The sequence below is a fragment of the Phalangium opilio genome, unplaced genomic scaffold (genome assembly GCF_054372755.1).
Source record: "Phalangium opilio isolate 3A_F unplaced genomic scaffold, DU_Popi_V2 ptg000229l_1, whole genome shotgun sequence".
NCBI lineage: Eukaryota > Metazoa > Arthropoda > Arachnida > Opiliones > Phalangiidae > Phalangium > Phalangium opilio.
The window spans coordinates 38,766-50,227 of record NW_028324220.1 but is presented as its reverse complement, the minus strand read 5'-3'; the positions used below and the strand labels follow the sequence as shown (position 1 = coordinate 50,227).

Sequence of the window (11,462 nt, the reverse complement as noted above, 5' to 3'; positions counted from 1 at the left end):
CTAATAAACTGAAGTATTAAGTTAATATCCGTATCAAGAATTAGTCAATTTATCACAACCTTGAACAAGGGAAGAATAGTCGCGACATTTTGGTGCCGAAACCCGGGAGCAGAGAACGAGAAGTAAATATCGTGGCATTCGAATAGAGAAGAATTGCGAGACAGTTCAAGGGAAGTCATTGAGAGGACTTGTAGAGGTGCTATATTGATTGATCCACGGTATGGAAGCCGCAAAGAAAGCTAGAGGTGTACTTCGTCAAAGAACCACTAAGTTGCTAAACCAGCTCGAGAAAGCCTTAGAAGAAGACAATTTGGTCAAGGACGAGTTAGAAGAGATTCTGGAACAGCTGGAAAGCAAGAACACCAGTCTTAATGAGCTGAATATTCAGATCCAAGAGCCAATGGACGAAGACGAGATCGAAATGGAGGTCGCGGTATCTGAAGACTACAAAGAGAAGATAATCAAATGGAGAACGAAATTGAACAGAGCAATTAAATCCCTAGAGGCTCAAAGAGGAGACGAGTCATTCCGGTCAAGTTTGGAAGCTCAAGATCAACCTAATAGAGAGAGAAACCGCGGGATCAGAGCAACCGTAAAGCTACCTCATTTGACCATTCCCAAGTTCAGTGGGGACTTCTCGTGCTGGCAGAACTTCTGGGGACAGTTCGAAGCATCCATACACCATAATCCAGCATTGGCGACTGTAGACAAGTTTGTATACTTAAAGTCATTCCTCGAGGGTCCGGCGTTGCAGGCTATTGGAGGTTACTCGCTGTCGGACGAGAAGTACAGAGCGGTGGTAGAGAAGCTTAATGAACGTTTCGGCAAGAAGTCTCAAGCCGTCAACAGTCATATGGTAACGCTATTGTATCTACAACCTGTAAGGAGAGCCACGGAGGTAACATTGCTAAGACAGCTATATGATACTTGTGAAATACAAGTAAAGAGTCTTGAAGCATTGGGAACGACCATGGAGACATATGGAACCTTCTTATACCCCATTCTTACGCGACTCCTGCCACAAGAGATCCTATTGGACTTCAACAAAAACTATGCAGACGAGGAACAAGACGCGAGACATCTGTTGAATCATCTCAAGCGAGAGGTGGAGAGCCGAGAAAAGACCATGGTCCTATGCGTACCTAATAGAGCCGAAGAAGAGGGTAGAGCTGCAGGCGTGGGACGTTGGAGTTCACACAAATCGAAACATAAGCCTAGTTATTTCAAGAGTCTGCAGAATCCAAAGAGCCGTGTCCCAACAACAGCGGTCCTCAAGACTGCCGTCTCGAAAACCTGCCTTTTCTGTGGAAGTACGGAGCACCCAACGGAAGAATGCGAAACCTTATCATTAGAGCAGAAAGGTGAGCAGATAAGGAACAAGAATAGATGTTTCCTTTGCTTGAGTCAAGGTCACCCGGTACGCCGTTGCACTTCAAAAGCAAAATGTCAACACTGTAGGAGAAAGCATCATGCATCCATCTGTCGGCAGAGATTCAATGAGACTCCAAAATCTGGAGCGGAAAAACCGCACGAGAGTGAGAAACATCAAGAACCCGAGAAAAGGTCCCTCACCATGACAACCTTTATCCCACGGCCGCCAGAGAAAGAAATTCGACGCAAGTTATTTCTTCAAACTGTCGTTGTCTACGCAGAAGGAAGAAATACCAGGGCTCCCGTGAAATGTCTATTTGATGGGGCTAGCGAAGGAACCTTCGTACGAGAAGATTTGGTACGAAGCTTAAAATTACCTGTCGTAAAGGAGGAACTCGTCAACGTATTTGCCTTTGGGAAATCAGAGCCGGAAAGAGTCACCAGAAGAACTGTAAAATTAACACTTCGAAGCGTAATGGATTCCAACATCACTGCCCAAATAGAAGCCTTAGAGGTACCAACCATCAGTGGAGCTATCGTTACGGTTCCTGGGGAATGCATTCGACAGCAATTAGACGAGAAAGAAATAACGCTGGGCGATATGGACCAAATCGAAGGAGTCTCCGTTTCGCAGGATGTACCCATTTTAATTGGCGTCGACTATTTCTGGTCTCTAAATACTGGAGAGACGAGGAGGCTCGATAATTCCCTGGTAGCTGTGAAGAGCGTATTCGGATGGTCGGTGCACGGAGTTCAAAATCAATCTGTGGCGGTCAACTCAATTCAAGTCATGAGGGTCGGAATCCAGAATGAAGAACTTGCGAAATCTCTCAAAGCCTTCTGGGAGATTGAATCCTTGGGGATAAAGGAAGAGAATACACATACCATGGTCGAAGAAAGTGTACTTGCCAGTCATGAAGACACTCTGGAATTTGAGGATGGAAGATACAAAACCAGTCTTCCATGGAAAGACAACAAAGACAAAATTGGGGATAACATCGCCTTGTCTACCAAGCGACTGGGTTCTCTTATCAAGAAGCTACGACATAATCCCGTTCTGTTCCAGAGATACGAAGACGCCATAGACGAGATGCTGGCTCAGGGCTTTGCTGAACGAGTACCTGAAGAGAATATCGCCATGAGAAACGGAGTGCATTACCTTCCGCATTTCCCAGTCCTCCGAGAAGATAAGACCACTACAAAGCTCAGGGTGGTCCATGATGCTTCCGCCCATGAGAAAGGATCGCCAGCGCTAAACTCTTGCCTACACGTTGGACCAAGTTTAGTCCCAGATTTGCTAATAATCCTGCTTCAATTCAGACAACATCGGATCGCTCTAATGAGCGACGCTGAAAAAGCGTTCCTGCAGATAGTCCTCAAGCCAGAAGACCGAGATTATGTCCGATTTTTATGGATTACCAAGTTACCGAAACAAGACGAGCCACTTCAAGTAGTACACTTACGAATGACGAGAGTTTTGTTTGGAGTGGCCTCCAGCCCATTCCTTCTCGCGGCCACCTTGCGTCATCATTTCAAGAAATTCCATGAAAAGTATCCTGTCCTCAGCGAGATGTTAGCCAAAAGGCTCTACGTTGACGATCTTGTAACCGGTGCCGAGTCTAAGCACGAAGCAAATGAAATCTACCATGGATCGAGACAGATATTTTCCGAAGCTGGGATGAACCTACGCAAGTGGGTTACGAACTGTGAAGAGCTCGCAATTCAATGGTCCGAAGATCAAGCACCAGTGACGCTATTGAACCAAGAATCAAACTCCAACTTGCTGAAAGTACTTGGGATAGCTTGGAACCCGAAGAAAGACATCCTAACTTTCGATATATCTACTCTACTGGCGTTCCTTAGGGAGACCCAAGATACAAAGAGAGGGGTACTCAAGGCGGCGGCTAGACTATTTGACCCGATCGGACTGTTATCACCATATCTCATGAGAGTCAAGTGCCTTTTTCAGAAACTGTGGATAAAAGGCGTTGGTTGGGACGACAAGTTACCTTCTGACATTCTAACGTTATGGAACGACTGGGTCAAAGAGCTGAAGGAGTTCGGGAAAATGTCGATTCCACGATGGTACTATTCTGGATTCCATGGAAAAGTTGTCGATAGAGAGATTCACCTTTTCTGTGACGCGAGCGAGTCGGCCTATGGAGCAGTAGCGTATATTCGTTACGAGACGGACAAGGGAGAAATTGGAGTCTCATTAGTATCGTCGAAAACCAGAGTCGCCCCGATAAAGTCACTCACCATACCAAGGCTTGAGCTTATGGCAACTTTCATTGGATCTCGCCTACTGAAGACGACGATGGAAAGTTTTGAAGGAGCAATTACTGCTTACCGATGCTGGACCGACTCAGAGATAACGCTACACTGGATCCGTGGTGTGTCGAGGGAGTGGAAACCCTTTGTCGCCAACAGGGTGATGGAGATCCAATCAAGTACCAATCCGAATTGCTGGTCACATGTAGCTGGAAAGGAGAATCCTGCGGATCTAGCGTCAAGAGGCTGCTCGGTAGACACCTTGAACAAGACAGCTCTATGGTGGAAAGGTCCAAGCTGGCTTTCGGAAAAGAGAGATCAATGGCCATGTCAATCCAAGTCAACGGTATGTACTCTAGACGAGTCAGTTACCAAGGAGAAGAGGAACATTATCACGTTGGTTTGCCGCGTCACAACAGAACCGCTTTTGGACATAAAGAGATACAGCCGAATCCGCCGTGTGTACAGAGTGACGGCATGGGTACGTCGCTTCATCCACAATATAAGAATCGCAAACGATGAAAGACGCAAGGGACCTCTGTCGGCTGCCGAACTTCAAGATTCCAAACTCTTCTGGGTACGAGAAATTCAAAAAGAGAGCTATCCGGATGACTACCATTGCCTACAAGCAGGCGAACCATTAGCGAAGACGTCGAAACTCCTTCAGTTTCGTTCATTCCTCGACAACGATGTCATACGTTTAGGAGGACGACTTCAATTCGCCAATATCAGCGATGAACTTAAACACCCACTCATCATTCCCGCAAATAATGGGCTAACACAGATAATAGCGATCGAGGCTCATCAAAGGGTGAAACATTGTGGACTTGAAAGCACCTTAGCGCAATTACGAGGAGAATATTGGATACCACAAGGACGCCAGTTAGTCAAAAGAGTCGTAAACCGATGCGGTAGATGTAGAAGATTCCGGACAAAGCCTGCAGCTCAGATAACAGCACCTTTACCAGTCGATCGAATAGTAGAAACACCTCCATTTGCTACCACAGGAGTTGACTTTGCCGGCCCTCTATTCATAAGGAGCGGAGAAGAACACGAGAAGGCGTACATCGCGCTCTATACATGCGCAGTCACCAGAGCAGTGCATTTGGAGGCAGTAACGGATCTGAGCACGGAGAAATTTATATTATCCTTTCGACGTTTCATTGCCCGAAGAGGACTCGTCACCACGGTATACTCGGACAATGCGAAAACATTCAAGAGAGCTGAGAAAGAGTTAAAAACTCTTTACGGAAGGATAAACGAAGACGATTTCCGGAACTTCCTGGGACAACAATGCATACATGGGAAATATATTGTTGAGAGAGCGGCTTGGTGGGGAGGCTTTTGGGAGAGGATAGTACAGTCAGTGAAGGAATGCCTCAAGAAGACCCTCGGACGAAGCAGTTTAACCTATGAAGAGCTAACAAGCAGCCTGGCGGAGATAGAAGCAGTTTTGAATTCCAGACTTACACCTACACTGATTTAGGGGAGCCCTCCCCCTTAACTCCTTCTCACTTCCTCATCGGCAAACGACTGAGCTGTCTTCCGAGTGCCAATTTTGCTGATATGCCACCCACAGCCTGTAGAAGTCAGTTAACCAGACGACTTCGCTATAGACAGACGATTCTTGACCAGTTCTGGAACCGTTGGATCAAAGCCTACCTCCTGGATTTGAAGACCGCTCACGCAAGCAAGCCAGTCCATGACGTGGTGGAATTTAAGAAGGACGATATAGTACTCCTGGCGGAACCAAAACTTCCTCGTCAAAGTTGGCGGATGGGACGAATTCAAGAAGTCTTCCCTGGTCGAGATGGAAAGGTCCGAGCAGTCGCCGTCAAGCTGCTAGGAGGATCCATAATAAGGCGAGCAGTCCAAATGCTTCATCGATTCGAAGTTACTGACGGATGAACGGAGTCCATGGTGGGGAGAATGTCGCCACTTCTGATCGATCACCTCCAAGCTAAACTAAACTGAACTAAATTGAACTGAACATAAAAAACCTTAACTGTTAACTTAGAAAACAAGCCGTGTTTGAACTTCGATATCTAATAGATTATTCTGGTAAAAAATGACTTTTTTGTTTGTATAAAAACCCATTCCATTTTGTAAAAAGGGCAGTTATCTTAGAGATCTCGGCGGAGTAACTTAATTTTAAATCAAAACAATTGACGCGCAGTTAGAGTAATTTTGCTGTAATGTTTTTAAACTAATAAACTGAAGTATTAAGTTAATATCCGTATCAAGAATTAGTCAATTTATCACAACCTTGAACAAGGGAAGAATAGTCGCGACATACATTATGGGCAGTATGAAGTCTTATCTAAGAGAGCTACCGCTCTCTCAGAATACGTTTTTGGTTCAAATGAGTGTGATCAACTTACGTCTATTTTTCGTTTAAGTACTTTAACTTAAAGGGGCTGTTCGGAACGTGGGATGGGGGTCGTAAAGCCCCTTTAAGCGATCTAATTGAAATCATAATAGTGAAGGTAATTATATCAGTTGTAGTTTGAATAAGTTTACGAACGTGAGTGTGATAAACTAACTGATGCGTAAATAATAGTGAACGAAATTATATAATTAGTTGTTGTTGGAGTTCGTTAATATAAATCTAATTAAAACCATAATAGTGAACGCAATTATATCATTAGTTATTGTTTCAGTACTTTAACTTAATCTAAACCGAAATTCAATATTAACACCGCATACAACCGTTCTAGCAACAATGAAAACAGCCTAACCCTAAACCGAAATGAAATATTAACACCTCATACAACCTTGCAGTCGTCGACCGTTCTAAACTCTAGTAACGAGAGTCACGTGGTCCCCCTCCTCTCTCTTTATCTCTGGCAAAAAAATAGCTAGCCCGTCGAGGGAAGAGTGAGATACTGTTGGTGAAAATCGCTGATAAGCACTAAGCTTCTATAGCTCAGTCTGTAAGGCGTTGTACTCTGGTGCCTGTGTGGATACAGACGTGGCGGGTTCAAATCCCGGTCGTGCCAAAAAATTAATTCTTCAATAGTGAAAAATTTACGGGACCTCGTTTAGATTTCGCTGAAGTTCGTATTTCTAGCGGGGAGTTTGAAATGAAAGTAACTTTATTTATGATAGATTCTCCCAGGTCACATGAAAAATTGGGAGCAGAAAGGGGGGAGAAGATGCCCATCCGTAAGGGGTAATTACAATGCTTCCGCAGTCTATAGACAGCGAAAGCAAAAAGGTAAGGTTGAATAAAAAAACAACAAATTCGGTTGTAAAATGTTGAAATCATCCGATGTTCATTGGTGTAGAAGTCCGCGTGACCTTGGCTTTCCTATTGGACCAACGGTCACACCCATTCCTGTCCTAAACATCAATAGGACAAAAGGGGACAATGGATTCTTTCCCCCCATTGGTTTCAGATAGACCTCACTTGTTTCTTGTTACTTTTTACATTAATTTCAAATAAAAATTTTAATGCTTTTGCAAATATCGTCTTTTTATTTCAAATGAGTTCGTGTCGCGGAATAACCAAGGGTTACTACTGATCACTATAATACATGGAAAGGTCAAGGAGGTTATAAAATAGGCCTAAAAAGGTCAGGGTATTTTATTTTAGTGGGGAGAATTTCTTCAGCTTTTAGTTAAAGGGGCGATCTTGCTCATAGAGCTTAAAATAGCCGGTGGGGTTTGTATAAAAAGAGAGGGGTCGGTATATAAATAAGTAGTATATAAATAAGAGAACGGGTTGGGTGTGAATTTGCCATAGAGATAACGTGGAGTATGATACCCTATGAGAAAATTAACTTTGGGTATAAAAATTCGACGGTCTCGAATTATCCGAAGCGGCTGTTTTGTGCCCCCTGGACGGCACGGAGAGTACGTAAGTTTCACGGTAAAATGAGAAAAGAGCGGGACGTGTATGGACCATAGAACTAACACTGGGTGTATAAATTTTGCCGCGGTAGAGGCTGACAAAGGTAGTACGGAGGGTCCGTACATAAATCGACGAGGGGGATTGGATCCTCACCGTTTCAGAGTACGGGGGAAGACCGAATAAATTGTACGAAAATTATTTGCCTAATCATCGGTGCTTTCCCTGGTATATTACGGGAGTCTGGTGTCGAGAAAGAACTAAGAGTTCTCAAATTTCCCTTCCGAGAGAGAGGAGAACGTTTTCAGTGTGCTTATAGTATGAAAGAGCGTGAATTATAAATTCTCCATAGGAATTGTACATACAACATTGACTATTGGATATATAATTTTTCTGAACAAGGGAAAAAGGGAATTGTTTTTAATTTCACCGATCCAAGGGTACGGGAGAGGCCGACTAAATATTACGGTTAGTTATTTAGTTACAGTTTTCAAGGAAGATCTATAAGTTATTATATAAAAACGTCTTGGTTTGGACCAAGGCCGAAAAAACAAACGATATGTGTGAGGTTTATCAATTGACTGAAATTTCAGATATTGAAATTTTTTTCTAGTTATTTTTATCCACTCAATCCTTAATCAATATTTATTTCAATCAACTGATTTTACTGTTAATCGATCTAGTCCCTCTAAATTAATTGAAAAAATTACATATCTACGCTTTTTCAAGAACAATTACATTTTCCGATCATGAAATTAATTGTTCTTGAAAAAGCGTAGATATGTAATTTTTTAAATTAATTTAGAGGGACTAGATCGATTAACAGCAAAATCAGTTGATTGAATTAAATATTGATTAAGGATTGAGTGGATAAAAATAACTAGAAAAAAATTTCAATATCTGAAACTTCAGTCAATTGATAAACCTCACACATATCGTTTGTTTTTTCGGCCTTGGTCCAAACCAAGACGTTTTTATATAATATCTGTCACTTCAGTCTTAATGTAATTAAATTTTGAATAATTATGTTTGCTTTACCGTCATACATTTGCACTCTAAAATATAATGGTGCATTCAAACACCATATATGCTGTTTTTTTCCAGTGCCAAAAAGACATCATTTAGGGTGTACTTTAACCCCATTTCTATGATCAATTCACGCCATTTACTAATATTATTTGGAAGTATTAAGGAAATATTAGGCATTTAAGCACCATTTACAGTGGCTTTTTTTGACAATCTGTTGAACTTCTAATATTACTTAGTTTAATGCTTTTAAAAGTAGGGAAAAAGTATGCTACCTATGTCACATTATTAAACCAAGTGAAGTGAAATAATTGTTAAATATTTATTATAACCACTACACCACAGACACGTGGTAAGTCTAAGTTTTCCAAGAGATCTAACTAATTATTATGTCCAATCACGATGGTTAAAACATGTATCTACCTGGGCTCGAACCTGGGACTTTCCGTGTGTGAAGCGGACGTGATAACCACTTCACCATAGATACGTGGTAATACTGAGTTTTCCAAGAGATCTAGCTAATTCAAGCGCCCAATCACGATGGTCAAAACATGTATCTACCAGGGCTTGAACCTGGGACCTTCCGCGTGTGAAGCGGACGTGATAACCACTGCACCATAGATACGTGGTAGCACTGAGTTTTCCAAGAGATCTAACTAATTCTTATGTCCAATCACGATGGTCAATACATGTATCTACCAGGGCTCGAACCTGGGACCTTCCGAGTGTGAAGCGGACGTGATACCCACCACACTACAGATACGTAATAACACTGAGTTTTCCAAGAGATATAGCTAATTTTTATGTCCAATCACGATGGTCAAAGCCGTACTTCTGTAATTAACTAAAATTAACATACTAAGACTTAATTGTTTTGATCAAACTGGCTGATAGCACACCCTGAATACTTAATTGTTAATTTAAGATAATTCCGAAAAGTATCTTCGCTGTAGTTTTTAAGTTATCGGTGGGGAAAAATCACGAAAAGCCCATGTTAATCTCCATAGGAAATTAGCAAAAGCGGGTGAATATTACTTTAACGTTACAAAACGATATCAAGTCATATCTACAAGGGCCTACCGGCCCTGTAGAATATTTTTTAATAACGAATTATTATATAATGGGTGATGCTACTCATTTAATTTCATTCCTAATCCGTATCTGGTTTCGAACACATCTCGGAAAACAACTAAAAATGTAAGCGGTTATCGGATTAAAGTTTTTCTGAGTGAGTCATTACAAATGTATGTTATAAAATAAAGGTTGGAAGGAAACTCCTGCATAGTTGAAGCGAACTTTATGAGAGCCAACAACCAATACGTCCCTAAAGAATTGGCGTTTCTCGTTATTAAAACGGGTGAAAGTGATGTTTGCACATTTAGGTCACCTTTCCCCTACAACGAGTTAAACGTGAAAGACAAGGATATAAATTCCTGGATCTCCAGACATATTTGCGGAGGGTGAATACGAATTGGACGAATTATCTGGAATCGTCGTGTCCATATCGAAGAAAGCACCAATCCTTTACACAAAGGGGCTAGAAAAACAAGTATATCTTTCTGAACTTTTTGGAAAAACAATAATAAACGTCGAAGAATAAGGGTGCCCCAAGTACAAAGACTTGTCTAATCTCTGTTCAATAGAGTGTAAATATCACTCTGATAATAAAAATTGCGCATTATTCAAAGCTCACCAAATGAAACTATGGAATGTGTAATATTTATCTTGCGAATAAAAGTATTTTGATTTAAACCAATATGTTTTTCATATATCACAACATGGACTTTCTAGATAGGAATTAAAACGTAAACCTATTGTCGGAATGGAAGTACGGGTTTATTACAAAGTGCCTCAACAATTTAATTCTGATTCTTATTCTTTAATTTCAATATGCCGAAACTCAGTTTAAAATTTGTCACTATGACGTACATGATGAAAGAAAATATTGTTATAAAACACCTATGACAACAATTTAAATCATTTAAAGTTTCTTGTCCTAACCCCAACACCACTTAAAATTGATTTGGTTTCTAATATTTTTTTTAAATACCGTGAAAATGTCTAGACCAATTGATCTTTAGTTCATTACTGACGTAATTAATCAGTTCTAATTACCATTACAAACATATTAATAAGTTAACGTTCAAAGCTCGTGTGTGATTTTAAAATATACAAATTCCAATTTTTCGACTAATATAAAAGACCAAGTCGAGAAAATAATATTCACATCCGTTTCTAAAGTCTACCATGACATCCCTCGATAAAAGTATGATTGTTACCATACTAAATTATACAGCCCAGATCTGCCTGCACTGTCATTCTGAACCTTCGAGGTTATTGTTCGAAAGTATCATAATGGATTGTGGTTTATATTTAATCTTTTCCCGAATCTTGCACTATCAAAATATCGCTTTGTTACCACTCAAACATTGGGAAGATAAAGCAGTCGTTGGGTGGCTTAACCCAAGTTATTAATATATGATTTTAAGAAAAAATAATTCGAATGAAGATCCTATTGTGGCGTTAGAGGCTTATGTGCTACGCTACTGCCGTCGGCGAACAAACCAATGTGATTCACATCAAAGGGTTGGAAATTATACAGGGTGGAAGAAATCAGACCGACAGTTACCTTTGTTGACGGCCCCCAATATTGCCGTCAGGTGACGTCACTATACTACAGAGTAGACCTCGTATACAGGGTGTAAATAAATACGTAGTATTGTAAACAAAAGAGATAGTTTAATATGGAACGTCTGAAGGCTACCAGCCTCGGAACTACGTGACGTCATGACTTAACCCCAAGCGACCTTATTAAACAACGTTAATACTACGATATTCCCTTAACATAACCCCATAGGAAGACAACCAGTGGGGTAAGGCCAGGAGACCTTACTGACCACGGAACTGGTCCACCTCTACCTATCTAACATTTCTAACAGTTATG

General features: G+C 41.2%; 1 protein-coding gene and 2 non-coding genes across 3 annotated transcripts; 1 reads left to right on the top strand and 2 right to left on the bottom strand.

Annotated features, from left to right (window-relative positions):
- Positions 1-220: 220 nt before the first annotated feature.
- LOC149614011 (uncharacterized) lies at positions 221-5,550 on the top strand. Its single transcript, XM_089857977.1, has 2 exons — positions 221-5,004; positions 5,061-5,550. Exons 1-2 carry the CDS (start codon positions 221-223, stop codon positions 5,548-5,550), a joined length of 5,274 nt encoding a protein of 1,757 aa, XP_089714103.1.
- Positions 5,551-9,070: 3,520 nt separating this feature from the next.
- On the bottom strand, positions 9,071-9,143 carry TRNAV-CAC (transfer RNA valine (anticodon CAC)). The gene has a single exon. It is a non-coding gene; the product is annotated as a tRNA-Val (tRNA).
- Positions 9,144-9,208: 65 nt separating this feature from the next.
- Positions 9,209-9,281, bottom strand: TRNAV-CAC (transfer RNA valine (anticodon CAC)). The gene has a single exon. It is a non-coding gene; the product is annotated as a tRNA-Val (tRNA).
- Positions 9,282-11,462: the final 2,181 nt, after the last annotated feature.